Genomic DNA, 20,313 nt, shown 5'->3' with positions numbered 1-20,313 from the left:
AGCAAGGCCGTCTTCATGCAAGAATAACATGCACATAAATAAAACAAAATGTGTGCTTCATGAATGCTGTACAAGATTTCCTCAAGCATGAGAAAAAATCTGATTTCTTTTCCAATGACAATGTATATATATATATATATACAGTATATATAGACACACACTGCTGTTCAAAAGTTTGGGATCAGTAAGATTCTTAATGTTTATAAAGAAGTTTCAAGGCTGAATTTATTTGATCAAAATAAAGTAAAAAAAAAAAAAAAACAGCAATATTGTGAAATATTATTACAAATTTAAAAAAAAAAGTTTTCAATTTGATATTATATATTATAAAATGTAATGCTATTCCTGTGATGCAAAGCATAATTTTCTTCATTACTCCAGTTTTCAGTGTCACATGATCTTTTAGAAATCATTACAATTTATTTGACTCTCAAGAAACATTTCTGATTATTATTATTGTTGAAAACAATTTTGCTGCTTAATATTTTGTGTGGAAATGGTTATACACTTTATTTTTCAGGATTGTTTGATAAATATAACGTTTAATGAACAGCATTTATTTGCATTTATCAAATATATTAATTAAATTTGTTAATGCATTTATTAAATAGAAATCATTTTAAATGTCTTTACTCACTTTTTATCACTTTCATGCATGATGAATAAAATGATTAATTTCTCTCTTTTTTATTTATTTATTTAAATCTTATACAAATGTTTGAGTGGTGTCATTGTTTCCACAAAAAAATATTAAGCAGCAAAACTGTTTTTAACATGGATAATAATGAGAAATGTTTCTTGAGCAGCAGATCAGCATATTAGAATGATTTCTGAAGGATTATGTGACACTGAAACTTGATTTATAAACGTTTCTAATGACGAATGTTGAGTTCCCAAATGCAAATTAAAGCGGCTCAAACCAAGCGCATCTAGGAGTGAATAGAAACTAAAAACAGTAGTCACAAACAGTACTGTAAAAGCAGACATGTAGCATGTCAGACTACAGCCTATTATATAATTACATCACAACTGTTGCGAATGTTATGACAGCACTAGTGATCTCAAATTCTCACCGCCATTCATAAAAAGTCACCGGGTCGAGTAACACGTTTCAGCGCTGATTCTACTCGCGTTTGGTGCTTTGAATCATTTGAACGCTTTTAACTGTCCTGTAGATGGCGCCGCGAGCTCGTGCAGCGCTCTCAGGACCATTCCGTCCATGATGATGTTTTACAAAACAATCTTTTCGTAGTTTATTTAGGTAATATCTTCAGGGCATTTGCGCGATTTCAATCATCATGCAGTAGTAACCAACCCCCATCCAAAAAAAACCTTGGATATACGCGAACCACATGGGTCGTCCCTCAGAGGTCGGAAAATACAGAAATCTGTATTTATACGGAAAAATCACATTCCTGATGACTACATGATTGACTGATTAGGAGATCATTGATCTTGAATACAGCTTACTGATGCAGTTGCTCTTTACTCACATTATAGGAGGCGACTGGAAGTCGTCCTGACTCATTCTCTCTGACTGACGCAGACGCAGGATCTCTGAGTAGCTTAGACTGCGCAGTTTGACCCGCAGCTGCTCCAGAGACGGCGGTTTCATGGCCAGAGCTCTAGTGATTTGCTCCCGCACCACCGTCATCACCTAAAATACACACACACAGAGTGTTCGCTGACACAAACACACGCACATGAAACTGTCTGTCCTCTAGCAGACACTCTCACTAACACACCTTGTTGAAATCTTCTGCAGTGGCCCTCATTTCTTTCCATGTCTTATTGAGCAGCTGTATGCAGACGCAGAAAAACTCTTCCCAAGCATGCTCGTGGGTAAAAAACATGGGATGGAAGTCATTACACCCTTCATTCGCTGCAGAGACAAGACAAGTTTACATCCGCATTTCCACAAGCCTCTCTACACACACATTACAGAAACATTTGTCACAGTGCAACTTAAAAGTGTAACAAAACTGGATACTGGATGACATTAAAACTTTTGCCTGCTTCACACAGAAAGTTTATTTCCAGTCTGCTTCATCACACCTGCCTGTGTATTTTCAAGTGATCCTGAAAAGCTTAACTAACTGGTTCAGGTGTTTGATTAGGGTTGGGAGCTGAACTCTGCAGGACAGTGGGTCCCCACAAGCAGGGTTGAAGACCTCTGCATTAGCGGTGTGCCATATATATCGTCTACGATAATATCGTAATTGTTGTCTTAACAATGTGCGATTTTATGTTATCGAGTATATCGCAAAAGCCAAACAAAACACACAGAGTACACATTTACATTACGTGATGAAGACTAGTAGGTTAGACTAATGCGCATGCGCATTTACAGTCCATTCTTTCACTGCATGATTCAGTCTATTAAAATGCATTTAGAATGATCACAAAATTCAAGATATGGGAGCAGAAAATGTATGTATTTATATGATTTCATATAGTTAAAGAATATCAGACGAAAAGTGCTGTTTTTTCTCCAAAAATCAGCATGATTACAAATATGATATTGATTTTATACAACAGTTCAGCTAAAAAGACGTAAATATTAAGACTTACATTTTATATACCACATTGCCTGTTTTTGCTCTATTTCGCCAACAAAATTAATTCCAAACAAAGCACCATTTTGCGTCTCCGAGCAACATGATGGTGTTTCGTTTCTGAATGAATCGCCCATTTAAATGATTTGTTTCAATCGCAATCACTCACTTATTAACAGTGACTATTGACAGTTTTAATTTCACATTTAAAGTACAGTGGCATGCGATGGACTACCTCAAGAGACGCAAGCTGAAGGTTTTGCCATGGCCCTCACAGTCTCCTGACCTAAACCTCATTGAAAATCTGTGGATAGACCTCAAAAGAGCAGTGCGTGCAAGACGGCCCAGGAATCTCACAGAACTGGAAGACTGTTGAAAGGAAGATTGGGCGAAAATCCCTCAAACAAGAACTGAAAGACTCTTGGCTGGCTACAAAAAGCGTTTACAAGCTGTGATACTTGCCAAAGGGGGTGCTACTAAACTATGCAGGGTGTCCAAACTTTTGCTGCAGGCCCTTTTCCTTTTCTGTTATTTTGAAAATGTAAAAGATGAAAATAAAAAAAATTATTTTGTTTAAAATAGGCTATAAAGGGAATGTGTCATCTGTAACATTATGCCTTTTGGAGATCATTTCATCTTCCACTTGCTTAACTGTTCACATTAACAGAAAGTTTGACCAGGGGTGCCCAAACTTTCACATGCCACTGTATCTTTTCATTTTTTTAAATAATTTCAAACATCAGTATTCAAGGTTTAATGTTTAAGATATCAAAACATTATTTATGCATTTGTAACTGCAAGTTAAAGCATCCCATGTCCCTCTAAGCTGCATTAAACCGTGTGTAAATACATCTAATGCCACAGCTTCTGTGTTTCCTCTGCATTGCAAAGATTAATTTTGTTGGTACTGATTTCATTTGCTTGGTAACAGCCCAAATGTCTTATTATTCTAATTGACTAAATAATGTAAGAATTTGACTAAAACGATGATGCACACTTTAAGAAACAAATAGCTTTATAAAGGTAAAAATGCCCATAAAAGCTAAAAATCAACTTATTGGAAAATATTAATTTCTATCACTGCTGTGAACTGACCACCACACAGAATATGAAGAATATCAAAACTTTAGAAGTCAGCTGTCCATGGTAGTCTTTAAGATATCAGCACAATCAGCAAAATATTGTCTATTTATCATTATCGATAAAATCACAGCAAATATCGAGATATAATTTCTTGTCAATATCGCATACCCCTACTCTGGATTACAGCAATAATGTCTGTAGGATGAGTGAATGATTATAATGATTTTCAGGTGGAAATCGCTCTGGATCTCCTCTAAAGCTGCTGTAATTGAGCCTCCGAACAAAGTCCAACTAATTCATCAGTGAACTGAGGAATCGAAAAGATCGCAGAATACTTACGCAGTTCTCCAACCTGGAGAATATCACACAGCATGCGCGTCAGCTCAATGGCAGAGCGGCCAAATGGACACTCATGTTTATCTTCTCGACTGCAGTTTTCTAGAACAATCTGCAAAACAAAACCACAGTATGTATAGGCCACTGACATGTGGATCATTTTTATGCTATTTTATTATTATATGTTTTTATCAATAGAAAAGGTGAAAGGGGACATAGGAAACAGAAGGGAGAAGAGGAAGGGGATAGTGAATCACAAAAGACACAAGCGCATGAGCAGCACCACACCACATGTTCCACTGAAAAGAAAGGATAAATAATCAGTGAACTTTTGTTCTTTGAAAAGAGGACACTGTGCTTGAGAAAATACATAGAAAACAAAAGAGATGAGAGTTATGGATGTATGTTCTTACTCTGATATATGTGTCCTGATGCACTTTGGCAAGGTAAAGCATGTTGTCTAGTGCCAACATTCCCGGGGGTGTCTGAGTGAAATCCATTGCAGGATTCACAGGATTCTGAGCACAAAACACAATACACACATCATTAAATGACTATCACCAATCATTATCAAACCATCACATCACACATCAACATCACTGATCATCGTCAAACCATCGCATCACACACACACATCATTACATGACTATCACCAATCATCATCAAACCATCACATCACACATATCACATGACTATCACCAATCATCATCAAACCATCACACATATCAGCACATCACCATCATTGATCATCATTAACACTAGAACTGCCACGGGGTAAATTTTACCCGTGGCTGTTTTTCAAATGTACATAACAGATTTAAAATAAAACATTCAAGTCTCCCAGTCATTGATTTTTACTAAAATTATGTAATTTACAATCCAATGTTGCTAAAAATTATTTAGATAAAACCAGATAAAAAAACGGGGCATTTATACCTATAAGCGCCAGCGGGTCAATTTTACCCGCTATATAATGCATGTATTTTCGCGCTGTCATTTTCTTGCCGCTTATGTTTTAACATTGTACATTTCTAGGCAACGCCTTTCAATCACTGATTTAGCAGTTATGAGTTTCATAAATAAAGTCAAAATGACTAAAAAAGGACGATTTATGGAAGGTAGGTATTAGAAACACTAAATGCCATGAGTGATGGAGAGTCTGATGGTAAGTTATGCGTCCTGGGTCGGCTCAGCATCTGATCCAGATACCATATTTACATGTTTTAGCCTAACGTTACTCTAATTGGTCAAACTTTGGTTTAATTATTTAATTTTTGTCTTGCATATCGTTTATTGTTCGCTACTGTGTTGCTATTCTAGTCTGGCCGTTTCCTGAAGAAAAAAGAAATCCGATCTATATAATAAATAAAACCATTTTTTTGATTACCCAAAGTTTAATGGTGTTGTTCTCGTATTCAAACTATAAATGATATAACTAAACAAATTAATAAATATTTAGGTGAAGCTGTGCGCTTGAATTTTTCATCGCATCATCCTATGCAGTGTGGTGAATTATTATTGCTCATTATTGTCTATAGGCTGCTTTAGTCATTCATAGCATAGGTTGTCTTAATATATTGATTAATGACATTGTATTATAATATTAAACCACCCAAATATTTAGGCTACTACCTTCTAATTTCTGTTGTCAGTGCAGACTTTTTTTTTTTTAGCTTAGGCTACTGACCGTTATGGATTAGTGTAGCCTGCATTAAAAAGTCTTGAACATAAAACAGCAGGATAAAAATATAGTTGATGACTAGACATAATAATTTCATGACTCTAGACACTTCTTTGTGAAGACAGTAGCATAATACAGTGAAATAATATGTTCTTTAGCCATATAAATACAGTTGCCATGTGCGTGGGTAAAATTTACCCGCTGGCGCTTTTAGGTATACAGCGACCTCTGGCGGTTCTAGTGTTAAACAATCACATCACACACATCAGCACATCACTACATTTTGAAATGATCACAGGTTATTACATGAGCAAACACTCATCACTCACAGTGAAGCCCAGCATCTTGTAGTCTTTAGTGTAGATGGCTTTCCTCTTTTCTGTTCCACTGGGATCATTGTCTCCATCAAACGCAATTCGTCTGAGTTCAAAGATGATATCTCTTTGTGTCTAAATATAAGAGAGGTAAGAATATAACAAGAATATTAAAGCTGCAAGCAGCGATGAAAGGGCCCTCGCACCTGGGCTCACCGCCACCCGGTGGCTTTAGGAAAACAGCTAACGGTGGGAAATATGAATTTAAAGTGATAAATATAGGAGGAATATGTCAAAGTCATTTATATGTGCCAAACTTCCTACTGCCAGCTGGTGGCGCTATGACTGTAACTGAATGTTGGCATGTAGATGTTTCTAGACCAGGACTTTTATCAAATCTGTGAAGTTTGGTGCAGATTGAACATGGTATGTTTGAGTTAGTGTAAAACATGACATTTCCTGTTGCCAACAGGTGGCGCTATATATTATAACTGAATATCGGCATGCAAATGTTTTCAGGCCAGAACTCTTATCAAACATGTCAAGTTTAGGGCAGATCAGACACTGCATGTTTAAGTTAGTGTGAAACAAGTCACTTCCTGTTGCCAGTTGGTGGCGCTATGACTGTAACCGAATATGATCATGTAGATGTCTTCAGGCCAGGACTCTTATCAAACATGTGAAGTTTGAGGCAGATTGGACATTGTATGCATTAGTTACAACTAGGGCTGTCGCGAGCGATAACCACAATATCGCACGATACTGTTGACGAGCAAACCACAGAGGAATGCAAGAACTGCAGCAACCGCGATTTTTGCGTGTTATCTTTTTTCGTAAGGTTATGCCCTTCTTGTTTTACACTTTGTGCATGTGGACTGAATATTAAACTTAGTAGTTATTGCAGTCAATATTAAAGTTAGTAATGATAACATAAAGTGTACCATGCTGATTTGTACAGAGGCTCTGTAGATTTGCACGTAAAGCGGCAGTCCGTAACTTTTTTTGGTTAAAAATGATCCGAAATCAATATTTGAGCAAGTACATAACCAGCCAGTGTTCAAAACTATCGCCTTACTTTAGCCCGATTCACAACGGTTAGCTTATAATAATGTTTTTTAATTTGAGTTGACATTATATATGTGTGTGTGTGTATGTGTATATATATATATATATATGGCGATAATACCGCTTGTCGCGCTATTGAGCCACTCAAAATTACAGCGAGGTAAATTCCCTCACTGCGACAGCCCTAGTTACAACAACTTCCTGTTTGATGGCATTAATAGCATGGCATTTACAGGGTTTCTGTAGGATTTTTAAGCTCAAATTTAAGACCTTTTTAAGACCTGCACAAATAAAATTAAAACCATATGAGCGGGGTAGGGCAATGTCTATAGTACCATATTAAACTGTAAAATTACTGTAAAAAGCATAACTTAAAGTTCAGATACAAGTTTTCACAAAAACAAAAAGTTTTATAAAATTATAAACTTTACATTTCAGCATTTAAACCATTTTTAAGAAAACAGATGAGTCAAAAGTATTAGTTATTATATTAATTTAAACAATTATTATCAATAAATGATTGTATAAATAAATAAAATATCTATTTATGTTTCACTCGGCAAATACTTAACACTTGACGCTCTGCATTAATTAAACTGTCAACCCAATAAATACATTTATTCACTTGAACCATACATTCTGTTCCCTCTCTAAATGTCAAGTCAAACATTTTCAGTCTTAAGGCAATTGTCAATCACTTGCCTGGTCATTTGGGTCCATTTTGGTCATCATGCGTTCCTCCAGAAGGTTGAAGGTCAAAACCTGAAGCACGTACAGCTGATGTGCCATTTCAGCTTTGACCGGTCGATTCCCTCGGATGATGTGCTAGAAGGCAAGTTTAAAAGGACAGACCATCAATGCTGTTACTCGCAGGGGTGTTTCCTAAAACAACACTCTCATTATCACACTGCTCCTGAAGAACTATAAACTGATGTTTCTATACACACACTACTGGGCATACGTTCTGTGGAGAAGACAGATCTGATCTGTATTCCATCAAAAGATGCTCATTGAGAATTGATGGGGGGAAAAAACTGTCACGATTTACTAAAAAACATGCAGTGAAACATTAGCCATGAAAAGCTGTGGCCATACTTTTTGCTGCTGACCTTACTGCGTATGCATTTGCAGGAGTTTCCGCATCACACATAACATTTACAGGAGGAGAGCATTTAAATGAATCATGCAAGGTGATTTACTAAGGTTTGCGCTGGTCAATTTACTGGTATTTGTGTCATTATTTAACACCCAGAAAAGCATGTCTTGACCTATTCTGCACCAGTATTGTTAGTCAGTCACCTGCACTTAATAATCATCTGCTCTGCTCAGTTGCGACCCTAAGCTAATTAGTGCTGCTCTTGGTAGATTGTGTTGTTCATTATGGAAATGATCTGAGTCCGTGTACTTTAATTTGCTCCTTGTCAGTAGATCAGAACTTTCCACTGCTGATTTACACCATCACTTCTGGATCTGTGTGCTCTGAATCTGCAGTTCCTCATTAGCAGAAACATGTAGCAACTCTGTCTGAAAGTGTTTAGCAAGTAATAGGATACCAGTAACAAATGCAATCTGATGGCATTATGTATGGATTTACACTTACATTGAGTATGATGCCACGGAGGTGTTTCTGAGCCAGTGTACTCGCCATCTCCTGCCATAAACACACACACAGATCACACACATCAGCTGGTCTGTGAATGTCTGAGCCAGACTATCACCACAAACACACAGCACAGACAGAACCACGGCAACAAATACACAACAGACTATTGATTTTGAGAGCATCCAACACATTGATTGATGAAGAAAGTCACATTGTTTCATTCCTGAATGAACCTCAATTTTTGAACAAATATTGACTGTAATATCAGGACTAATTAAATGCTGTTTGACCAATAAGATATGAGGACTGTTGTATACAAAAGAATAAGTAACTATACTTTGGTTTTGCTTTTTCTTTGTGTGACAGTTTCCTACACTTCTGTTTTTTGCTGTTTGAAATGTCTGACTATTATAAACAGACTCACTGAATGCTACAAATCTATGTTACTTTTACATGTTAATAGATCTGTTACACTTGTGAATGTTGGTCTGGGAACACATCGCTCAGGTTTGTGTCATTCCTGATGTGATTGGACCTTTCAAGCAGCAGTGAGTTGGTTTGTGTGTGTGTGCACCTGGCGTCTGTCCTCTGGGGTTTTGAGGAACAGGGCGTTGATGAGGGCAATGGCGTACGTCTGGATCTCCTGATTGGACCTGCAGGGATGATCGTATACACACACAGTTAGAGGTATCTTGCTCTTGAATTCCAACACTTCTGGACTCTAGACCATATGTCACTCTCTCATGTCTCCAGCCGACTGGAGCTCGACCTCAGGAGACGAGAGGGCCACGTTCAACCGCCACCATCGCTGAAGGTACAATACAATTACGCAGTTTTGAGTGATGATCTCTTGAGGAAAATAATTAAAAGGGTCATGAAATAGAGAATCAAAATGTTCTTGATATTTACCCATAGGATGTTATTCTACAACTCCCCGGTTAAAATATGAATGATTGCGTTTTACCCTTCTGACCCTGGACCACAAAACCAGTCATAAGGATACGTTTTTTGAAATTGAGATTTATAGAAAATCTGAAAGCTGAATAAATAAGCTTTCCATCGATGTATGGTTTGTTATGACAGGACAATATTTGGCCGAGATACAACTATTTGAAAATCTGGAATCTGAGGGTGCAAAAACTGCGTAAATATAATACTAATCAAAAATTAAGTTTTGATATATTTACGGTAGGAAATTTATAAAATATCTTCATGGAACATGATCTTTACTTAATATCTTAATGATTTTTGGCATAAAAGAAAAATCAATAATTTTGACCGAATGTTTTTTTGGCTATTGCTAAAAATATACCCCAGCGACTTAAGACTGCTTTTGTGCTCCAGGGTCACATATGAAATCAAATACTTAACATGCGTCACTGTCATATGCAATCAAGCAGGAGTGTTCTGAGCAACTCCTGACTGTTTATCAATCACAGGAGCGATACTGCTGTTGGATAAAAATGTCGAGTAACATCGTCAAAACTCTAATGTGCGGGGACCTGACGAAGACAGACAGAGACGCAACGAAAGAAACAAAACGACAACCAAGAATACAGAGAGCAAGAACAAAGCAAACAGGAACAACAGCAACCTTTACATACAACAACTGACAAAGCAACAAGGGCTATATACACATATATAGGCTAAAAATCTAACAAGACCCACTTCGCTGTTGGGTAAGTTACTCAAAAAAGTAATGCACTACAAATGAAATTACTAATTACTTTTTTAAAATTTGAATTTGATTGCATTACTGATTACTACATTTAAAAAGTAATCGGATTACTAATTACTTTACTGTCAAGTTACTTTCAAGTTTACTTTTCAAATGATCAAACCTAAAAAATACACTACAAAGTGAAACTCATAGTTCTTTCATTAATTTAATATTGACTGAAAAATTACACAAGTATTATTTGTATACGCTCGCAATATCAACAAAACTTAAAAACAAAGCAATAACAACAAAGAAGAATGCGATGCGACGCAGCTTAATCCAGCGGAGGATCTCATTCTGATTTATCATTTATTTTTACTTATATTAGTGTTATTGTGACATTAACTTGTACACCTTCACTTGTTGAACTTTTCCCAAATTATAAAGCCAGACTAAAATATGTGAAATCGAGTGCAACATTTTGAAATATGATAGGCAACCTTTCATTGCATCTAAATGTTGTAGGACTCGTCTGCATTTTAGCTCGCATTCTCTGGTGATTTATTAAAGGGTATACTGACGCGCAAAACGTGATTTTTACTTCTTATTTTTTAACTGCATTTGTAACTTAAGTAACATAATTTTATTGACTTTAGTAACTGTAATCAAGTTACATAAATGTAAAATGTAATGCATTACATTGCTGCGTTACCAGAAAAAGTCATTAGAATACAGTAACGTTACTGTGTAATGCATTATACCCAACTCTGACTCACCTGATAAACAAAATTACAAGAAAGACTACAAACTGAAACAGAACAGCAAACAGGAAGCATCCCTTTTGAAAATTAACCATGACTTTGCTACATTAACCATAGTTTAACCATGGCATTTGTAGTGGAACTGTGGTTATACAAATGGTAATCAATACGCCAAAAAAACCATGGCTACTAAAATAAACCCAGGGTTGATTTTCGTAAGGATAACAAAAGTCCTCAGACCACAAACGTAACATATAATGCAGACGTTGTTCTGTCAGTGGATGTAAAGAAACTGCGCCTCCAAGATCTTTGCATGGCTTTCCTAGCATTACAAATGCATGGCTGAAGTTTATTTTTAATGACACTCCTGAGCAACTTCACAACTCACTGTTTCCTGAATTATTATTACACATGCTGCCACTTTTTAAACATCTTTTATTGAAAGATACGGCAGTGCCATGCATTTTGTCCTCAGGGCACATGCAGTACATTTAACACTATTAAGTCACCAAGCGTATCACTGTATGAGTGCTGCTAATAAAATCAGTACATTCCAACACATGAGAAGTAATAAAAGCACTTTTAAAACATTAGAATGCTGAAAAAGACTGTTGCAGACGTTTTTCTTCTGTCTCTGGCTCAAACACGCACGGCTCTCTCACAGTGCTTGCCATCTCAAGTATCAAAACACACGACACACTATAAAACAGAGCGTGGATGCGGTGTGACGAGGTTAGCCAATCACAGCAGTGGCCGTTTACTTCCGTTTCTGCAATGGAGTCATTTCACAGAGTGAAAATGAGAATGGAAAATGGTCATTTATCAATATTGGATATATAAACTAACATTGAGAAACTGCATTTCATGATCCCTTTTACAGTCCTGTGATGTTTTACTCTAGGTGTCCAGTCACAGACGTGGCCCTGTCCTCCTGTCAGTACGTGAGTGTGTGTGTGCGTGCAGGAGAGAGGCACGTGACCTGCGCTGCGGCGAGTGTGTGCGTGTGTGTGTGCGTGTATGTGCTCACACTTGCAGGTGTGCGATGAGCTGTGCCACAGGGGTCTCCTGCGCCACCCGCTGGTACAGGCTGTGGCTGTTCAGCACCATGCTCTCCAGGATGGCCAGTGAGCGCTGCAGAATGGACACGTCCACCATGGGCTGGTTCACGTATCCCGCGATCTGTCACACACCACACGTCAATCACATCACTGACATCATCATTCACCACATCAGCTGCAATCTTCCAGACAATCTAACTGAACACTGACAACAAATTCATTTTCTTTTGGGGTCAGTAAGATTTTTTTTTTTTGAAAGAGAAGTCTGTCAAAAGATAGAATGTAAAACAGCTGTTTTCTATGTGAATATCTGTTAAACTTAAAATTAGTGCTGTCAAACGATTAATCGCGATTATTCGCATCCAAAATAAAAGTTTTTGTTTACGTAATATGTGTGTGTACTGTAGAGCTGTCAAAAAAAATTCGAATTTCGAATATTCGTCGAATTTAAAATAAAAATCCATATTTGAATGCAAAAAAATTGCATTGGAATTATAGGTGTGCGTTAAGGAGGCAGCCTTATCAGCGGCGCACGAGATGCGATGACGATGTACTGTAGTGTCATTGTATTATAATGTTTTTGTTAGCCTATCCAGTTGAAGCCACTAGATGCGGCGCTGCTGCGTTGTTAATTATGTGACGACACTTTCGGTCATTTCTTGTTTGGGTCTGTGTCTTTGCAGGTGTCCGGCTGATTGCTGCGTGATTGGGAACACCAGTGCGCAGGTGGTTGATCCTCTATAAAACATCTCTTTGCTCGACGGATCGTTGTGCTCTTGGTTGGATCCAGTGTTGGCTCTCCGGTATTTTGTGCCCTGTCTTTCTGGACCAAGACAGGTTCAATAATGATCCATTTAGGTCTGACGGTTAAATAAATTTAAATGTTTTTCAACGCAAATGCACTTGTCTTCTCCTTATTTGTAGTGACCCTTTTAGGGTTGCAACAAATGGGGGCTCGTCCTAAACTTATAATTTTGATTCGATGTTTTGTTTTTTGTTTGAAAATAATTTTGGGGATTAGTTAACTTTTGCATTGTTTTGGATTTGTATTAATTAGGATTTATTTTGTGGAGAGATTTGGAATATTTTGAATTTGTTAATATTTTTGTAATAGTTAGTCCTGGTAACAGGATTGGGACGTTTTTGTTAAAATTTGGAGGAGAAACGAGTGCATTTTTGGTTGTTAAATACCGGCCTTTCATCACAGCTGTATTGAATTTTTGGAAAGCCCTGGGATTGGATTCGCTGGCAGGATTAAGCGGCATGTCCTTTTGGGGTATCCCTTACCAAAAAGTAGTATACTTCAAGTTTATTTTAGTAATCCTATTTTTAGTTTAATAGAAGTATACTAATAGCACACTTGAATAAACTTCTTTTTCGTAAGGGATGTCGATTTTTTTTTTTTAGTTTGTTATTTTTGAGCAGATCGGTGGTTGGAGCTGAGTCTCGGGAGCACGCCGAGGTATGAGGGAATCGCCGATTTAATTGGTTGTTCTTCTCAGCTTATGGTATTTGGTGCATAAAAACCCGCCACTGTATGCTTGAAGATTAGGGTCTACTAAATTAGGTTTATGTATAGGTAGGCTGTGAAACTTAATCTTCAGGGCATTTTTTTTCTCTCTCTCTCTTCCTTTTTTTTTTTTTTCTTTTCGTGTTTTGACAGCTGTGAAGGTAAGGATTTGAGTTTTAAAGAGTTTTGTATAGAATCATTGATTGAAATCGCTGAATTATTAAATATGACATGAATCGAAATAAGTGAATTTATTGAAATTCCGTCTGAGCAAGTTTTAAATCTGTTAATGAAAGACCAATTGATTGAAATTGCAACACATTATGATATTGTCCTTTCTACGAATGATAAAAAATTGAAAGAAACTATTCGAACTGTTGTAAAAGTGGCTCTTATAAATAAAGGAATTATGTCATCTGTGGCGGAATTGATAGGGTTGCCGACTAGTGTGCCTTCTTCGGTAACTTTGACTTTTGAGCAACAAAGAGAGTTAGCACTTCTTCAATTGGAACATCGTAAATTAGAGTTCAACATGGAAACTGAGAAACGAAAATTAGAACAGGAGACTGTGTTGGCACAGAAGGCCTTAGAAAATAGGAAATTAGATCTACAACAACAACGTTTGGACCTTATGAAAAAAGTCCAGTATTATTCGAACAAGTTGCAGACAAACAAAATTGGCCCGAAGCTGAATGCTCCTTAATGTTACAATGTGTTCTGACTGGCAAGGCGCAGAAAGCTTATTCTGTTTTAAGATGGGCTGATAGTCAAAATTATGATAAAGTTAATAGTGCGGTTCTTAAGGCATATGAATTGGTGCAAGAGGCGTATCGCCAAAAATGTTGTGGATTGAGAAAACATTCTACTCAAACGCATACAGAATTGGCGCGTGAATTGGAGTTGTTTTTTACGCGTTGGTGTAGTGCCTCGGCTGTCGAATCATATAAAGATCTAGTTGATTTAATTGTTTTGGAGCAGTTTAAGAACACGTTGCCAAATCAAACTGCGATTTATATTGCTGAGCGTAATATATCTACTGCAGCGGAAGCAGCAGCTTTAGCAGATGAATATGATTTGATACATAAATCGTGTGTTGATGCTAGCCTGCTAGATGAATGCAGTGAAAAGGGTACATCTTGCTTTATGCAACCTTCCAATATGTCGACTGCCACACGTTACACATTTTCTAATAAAGCTGATTCGGCTTTAATCTGTAATTATTGTTTAGGTCACGGGCACTGGAAAAAAGATTGTCTTTGATTGTACTTCAAGCAAAAGGTCGAAACCGTTATACATTGGCAAACAAACATTCGGTTCCCATAACTGGTCGCTTGATTCCCTCTAGTTTTACGGCGAGTGGTAGAGAAATGAACGAAACGGCCTGTTTGAATATAAATTTTTCACCTTTTGTCTCTGATGGTTTTGTGTCTCTCCCGAAGGGTGAAAGAGTTCCAGTGAAAATTCTTCGGGACACTGGCGCATCTGCCTCATTCATTTTGGAGTCTGTATTACCTTTTTCAAATGAAACTTTTACTGGGGATTCACTGTTAATCTGTGGAATTGGATTAACTAAAATGTCTGTGCCATTGCATAGGGTTCTTTTGTATTTCGATTTAAAGGGGTCATATGATGCTGCTAAAAAGAACATTATTTTGTGTATTTACTAAAGTGACTAAAGTGTATTTGGTGTAATGAAATGTGTTTATGCGGTTTAAAGTTAAAAAAACACATTATTTTCCACATACTGTACATTATTGTTTCTCATCTATACCCTGCCTTTTTGAAACACGTCGATTTTTAAGCTCATCGGTCTGAAAAAGCGAGGTGGGCTGTGATTGGCCAGCTATCCAGTACATTGTGATTGGCCGAATACCTCAAGCGTGAGACGGAAATGTTACGCCCCTCACATACTGTTGATGCCGTGTCCCGGCCGGAGTGAGGAGACCAACCACATGTGACGGACCCCGGGCTGGATTCTGCTTCGTCCACGATGAAATTTGATGTATTCCCTCAGCGACAAGCACAGATCAGCTCGTCCTCTTTTGGAAGACCAAACAAAGTAGTTTCGCTTTCACAACGAAGCACACAGAGTCTTCACGACATGGTTGCAGCGTCAACAAAACTACAGTGAGACTAAAAGTTACGCCTTCTTTCTTTGCGTGAACATTTGGGCGGCGTTATGCAAATCTTCCCACATAGTGAGGTAGATATGTAGGGGCGTGTTAGAACGAGCCATTTTAGGTAGGTGTGGCTGACTCTGAACTTTTATAAAGAATATCTCTTTGGATTTGAGACTTTAGTCTTTGCAACTCTACAGATCTTCTTTATGCACCAAGAGCTTGTAACACTCCAAAGAGAAAGGAAAAATTGAAATCGCATCATATGACCCCTTTAATTCAAGGAGAAGTTGAATTGGGAGTGAGACCAGCTCTTCCAGTAGAAGGAGTTTCTGTTATTTTGGGAAACAATCTGGCTGGGGGACGGGTTTGAGTGAGTTGCCGCCATGTTTAATTGTTTCATCTAAACCTATGTCCGCTGAAGAGATTGATGAGAGTGTGCAGATTCTACCTGATGTTTTTCCAGCATGTGTGGTTACGCGCGCTGCCAGTCGATCAGCTGCAACTACTAAATGTGTGGAATCCTCTCCGGTGGGTGGAGATATTTCATGGCCAGGTTCTCTTCTCTCCGTGTCACAGGGTGAGTTGATTAAGGAACAAAAGGCAGATTCCACCCTGAATGCATTATTTTCACAGGGAATGTCTGATGGCAGTGCCGCTCAGGGGTATTTCATTTGTGAAGGGGTTCTGATAAAGAAATGGACTCCTCAGGCTAAGGCTTTCTTGAGGGAACCAGTCGTTCAAGTAGTAGTTCCAATATCTTTGCGTTCTATGGTGCTAAGACTCACTCATGATGATGTATCGGGGCATCTTGGAGTGAAAAAGACTTATGATCACATAATGCGCAATTTCTTTTGGCCTCGCTTAAAACGTGATGTCTCTAAATATATTCTATAATATTCTATAATATATAAGATCTGTCACACTTGGCAGCTGTCTGGAAAGCCAAATCAGAATCCGAAGCCCATTCCATTGCGACCGATTTCTGTTGTGAATGAACCATTTAATCACTTCATTGTGGATTGTGTTGGTCCCTTGCTCCGATCTAGATCTGGCAGTGAGTATTTGCTCACTATTATGTGTCAGGTTACGCGGTATCCTGCTGCGTTCGCGTTGTGATCTATTACATAACAAAAAATTACATAAAAGTCTGTGTTAAAAGCGTCACTTCATTTGGAGCTTGACTTGTCAAGATGCCTTTCATAATGTTAAAGCGTTGCTTACTAGTGCTCCAGTCCTTGCTGCTCCTCAGTGGTATAGACTGTTTAAAATGCAGGTAGATGCTAGCGAGATAGGGGCGGGAGCTGTCCTTTTACAGGATGACGATGAGGGAATTGAACGTCCGGTATGTTTCTTTTTTGGGAAATTTCTGTCTTATCAGTCGAACTATTCGGTTATTGAAAAAGAAGCCTTGGCACTGGTTTGGGCACTTCAGCATTTTGACATTTATGTGGGAGGGGGTGGAACGCCTGTTGTGATCTATTGTGATCATAACCCCCTAACGTATTTGACAACCCTTCAGAATCCTAACCAACGGTTGATGCGCTGGTCGTTATTTTTACAACCTTATAATTTGGAGATCCGCCATATTAAGGGGACGGAAAATATTTTGGCGGATGCCTTGTCTCGCACACCTGTGTCTTAAAGTTGATTTGATCTTTTTATGCTTTATTGCTGTGCCTGTCATTTGTCTCTCCTCCTAGGGACCAGGTTGCTGAGAAGTGATGGTGCTGTGGCTAAGGTGATGTGTTCTGATACGGTGTTAGAATAATGTTGAGGATATGATTGGATATATTCTACATGTATTCTAGCCTGGTAGTAACTTTTCGGGTTTTTATTTTATGGGGGAGGGTGTGATTGACACTTTCGGTCGTTTCTTGTTTGGGTCTGTGTCTTTGCAGGTGTCCGGCTGATTGCTGCGTGATTGGGAACACCGGCGTAAAGTTGGTTGATCCATCTATGATCTCTTTGCTCGAAGGATTGGTGTGCTCTTGGTTGGATCCAGTGCCGGCTCTCCGGTATTTTGTGCCCTGTCTTTCTGGACCAAGACGGGTTCAATAATGATCCATTTAGGTCTGACGGTTAAATAAATTAAAATGTTTTTCAACGCAAATGCACTCGTCTTCTCCTTATTTGTAGTGACCCTTTTGGGGTTGCAACAATTACAAATATTGCGGGAAAACAGAACATCAATGCGGAGAAGATGTTGTTTACGTCAAAACTGAAACCAAGCCGTTCACACAAAACACATATTTCGCACATTTTCTAGAGGGACATCTATCACCGTTGCACAAAGGAGCCGCATGTTTAGAAAGCCATGTAAAATTAATGCAAGTTCAACTTTGAAAAAACATCTCGAGACTTTATGGCGGGGTTTTTTTCCCCATCCCACTGCAACTCGTGTTTTTAAACCGTGTGATTGGCTTTCGGCCCTTTGTATTAAACTATGCATACATACATCATGCTGTTTTGTTTATAGTTTAAGCAACTTAATTATAATTGGTTTATAAACATAATTTTAAACATTATGCACTTTTTTTTCACAGATAGTCATGTTATCTTATGCTTTGAAGATACGTGCATTAGTAATATTTTGCTCAATGCGCCCTCTTGTGGCCTCAGAAGAGAAGCCAAAACTTTTGTTCACACTAACTGAAATTATGTATTTTAAATTTGAATATAATTCGAATTTTGATAATATTTAAGTACAAAATTCGAATTTAGTTTTTCAGCCATTTTGACAGCCCTAGTGTACTGTGTATATTATGTATTTATAAACACACACACATACAGTATATATTTTGAAAATATTTACATGTATATATTTATATTCATAGAATTTATATTACATATAAATATATTTAATATATAAACAGAACATATTTTTCTGAAATATATACATGCATGTGTGTATTTATATATACATAATAAATATACATAGTACACACACATACTTTATGTAAACAAAAAGTTTTATTTTGGATCATGCGATTGAAAACAGTTGTGTTGCCCAATATTTTCGTGGAGACTGTGATACATTTTATTTTACAGGATTCACAGATGAATAGGAAGTTCGAAAGGACAGCATTTATTTGAAATAGAAATCTAACTGTAATATTACAAATGTCTTTACTGGCACATTTGATCAATTTAGTGCATCCTTGCTGAATAAAAGTTTTAATGGCTATACAATATTATTGTACTGACCCCAAATTTGAATGCCAGTTTATGTGCAAATTATTAGTTGAACTGACTTATTAACTAGATTCAGATTACATACAGTGATTGTGAACTTTAACTATTTTCAAGATCGAATTCCAGTAAAAGTAAAACAAATTTTTTAATCACAGCATTTGAGAAAGGCTACTTCAGAAAGAGACAGACCTGTTAAATGTGTTTTACTTGCCTGTTTGATGAAGGACACAGAAATCAGATCCCAGGACACGATGCCATGATCCATGAGCTCCAGAAATGCTGTGAGAGTGAAGGCCAACATCTCTCCAAAACTGCAGACATAAAAGACAAATCACTCTACAGCAGCATCCCAACACACGTGTCTGAAACACAGACTGCAACAGATTCCAGTGCTGCCAAAACAGGGTATGCAACATATGCCACGGGTCCCAAATGTATACTTTTTACATCTCCTCTATAAGACTACAAATAACTACAAGCTAAATTTTAAACAATAAAGAAAGAGGATTTATTATTTTCCATTTCACTTAAATTAGATTTGTAAACAAGTAATGAGTTTTTCAGCTCAGAAATTCAGCTTTGATTAACAGGAATACATGACATTTTACAATAAATTCACATAGAAAACATTTATTTTAAATTCAATGACTGTTTTTACTGCATTTTTTGATCAAATAAATGCAGCTTTGTTGAGCAGAAGAGACTTCTTTCAAAAAACATTCTTTGTGCCCACAAAATTGTGAACGTTAGTTAGTGTACATATTTATTAATCAGAAGGCAAGTGCTGTAGTATTTTTGGGATTGGCCTGTTACGTATGAGCTGAGCCTCAATCAAGGCAAATATGGACAGTCGCAAACCCCTCACAACCCAACCGTGTGTACGTAGGACTCGTACTGCGTGCCGCTCTCCACCAGCCGCGCCAGCGTCGCCAGGCCTTCCATGTTGATGAACTCTGTGGCGAACGTCGGGTCAGCAGAGAGTTTGGCCAGCTCTTTCAGAGCCTCCAGACGCGCATCAATCCCATGAGACTGGATGCGCTCCAGCAGCTGTCGAGCCGCTCGCATCTAACACCACAAAACACCACACACCAGTTAGGCCTACAGCGAGTCTACACTGCTGCTCTTCGTCTCAATCCAGCAGATTGCACTCAGACTTACAGGAGAGATGGCCAGTCTGAGAATGGTGCCGTTTTTAATATCACCACGGCTCTGAAACACACAGACACATGGAGATCAATCAGACAACTGCAACATCTCACTATATGTCTGTATACAGTAGATCTGGCTTCATGAACACAGTCAAAAAACCTTCCCGTTATAATATTTATATGATATGAAATACATATATATATATATATATATATATATATATATA

General features: G+C 37.7%; 1 protein-coding gene across 2 annotated transcripts in view; it reads right to left on the bottom strand.

Moving 5' to 3' along the window:
* The window catches only part of elmo2 (engulfment and cell motility 2), a 38,235-nt gene that overhangs the window by 12,340 nt on the left and 5,582 nt on the right, over positions 1 to 20,313 (bottom strand). The window contains exons 5-16 of one of the 2 annotated variants that reach the window (XM_016480126.1): positions 20,097 to 20,147; positions 19,834 to 20,003; positions 19,150 to 19,249; positions 12,086 to 12,237; positions 9,212 to 9,290; positions 8,635 to 8,685; positions 7,737 to 7,859; positions 5,985 to 6,104; positions 4,388 to 4,492; positions 3,978 to 4,086; positions 1,746 to 1,882; positions 1,494 to 1,657 (exon numbers count right to left, since the gene is read on the bottom strand). In XM_016480126.1, coding sequence (XP_016335612.1) covers positions 1,494 to 1,657; positions 1,746 to 1,882; positions 3,978 to 4,086; positions 4,388 to 4,492; positions 5,985 to 6,104; positions 7,737 to 7,859; positions 8,635 to 8,685; positions 9,212 to 9,290; positions 12,086 to 12,237; positions 19,150 to 19,249; positions 19,834 to 20,003; positions 20,097 to 20,147 — 1,361 coding nt within the window. The remainder of the gene's footprint in view (positions 1 to 1,493; positions 1,658 to 1,745; positions 1,883 to 3,977; positions 4,087 to 4,387; positions 4,493 to 5,984; positions 6,105 to 7,736; positions 7,860 to 8,634; positions 8,686 to 9,211; positions 9,291 to 12,085; positions 12,238 to 19,149; positions 19,250 to 19,833; positions 20,004 to 20,096; positions 20,148 to 20,313) is intronic. The other variant, XM_016480127.1, reaches the window with a different exon arrangement.

Source organism: Sinocyclocheilus anshuiensis, unplaced genomic scaffold (assembly GCF_001515605.1).
Source record: "Sinocyclocheilus anshuiensis isolate Anshui unplaced genomic scaffold, SAMN03320099.WGS_v1.1 scaffold169, whole genome shotgun sequence".
Taxonomy (NCBI): Eukaryota; Metazoa; Chordata; class Actinopteri; order Cypriniformes; family Cyprinidae; genus Sinocyclocheilus; species Sinocyclocheilus anshuiensis.
Note: the sequence above shows the minus strand (reverse complement) of the source record. Positions and strands in the feature narration are given on the sequence as shown.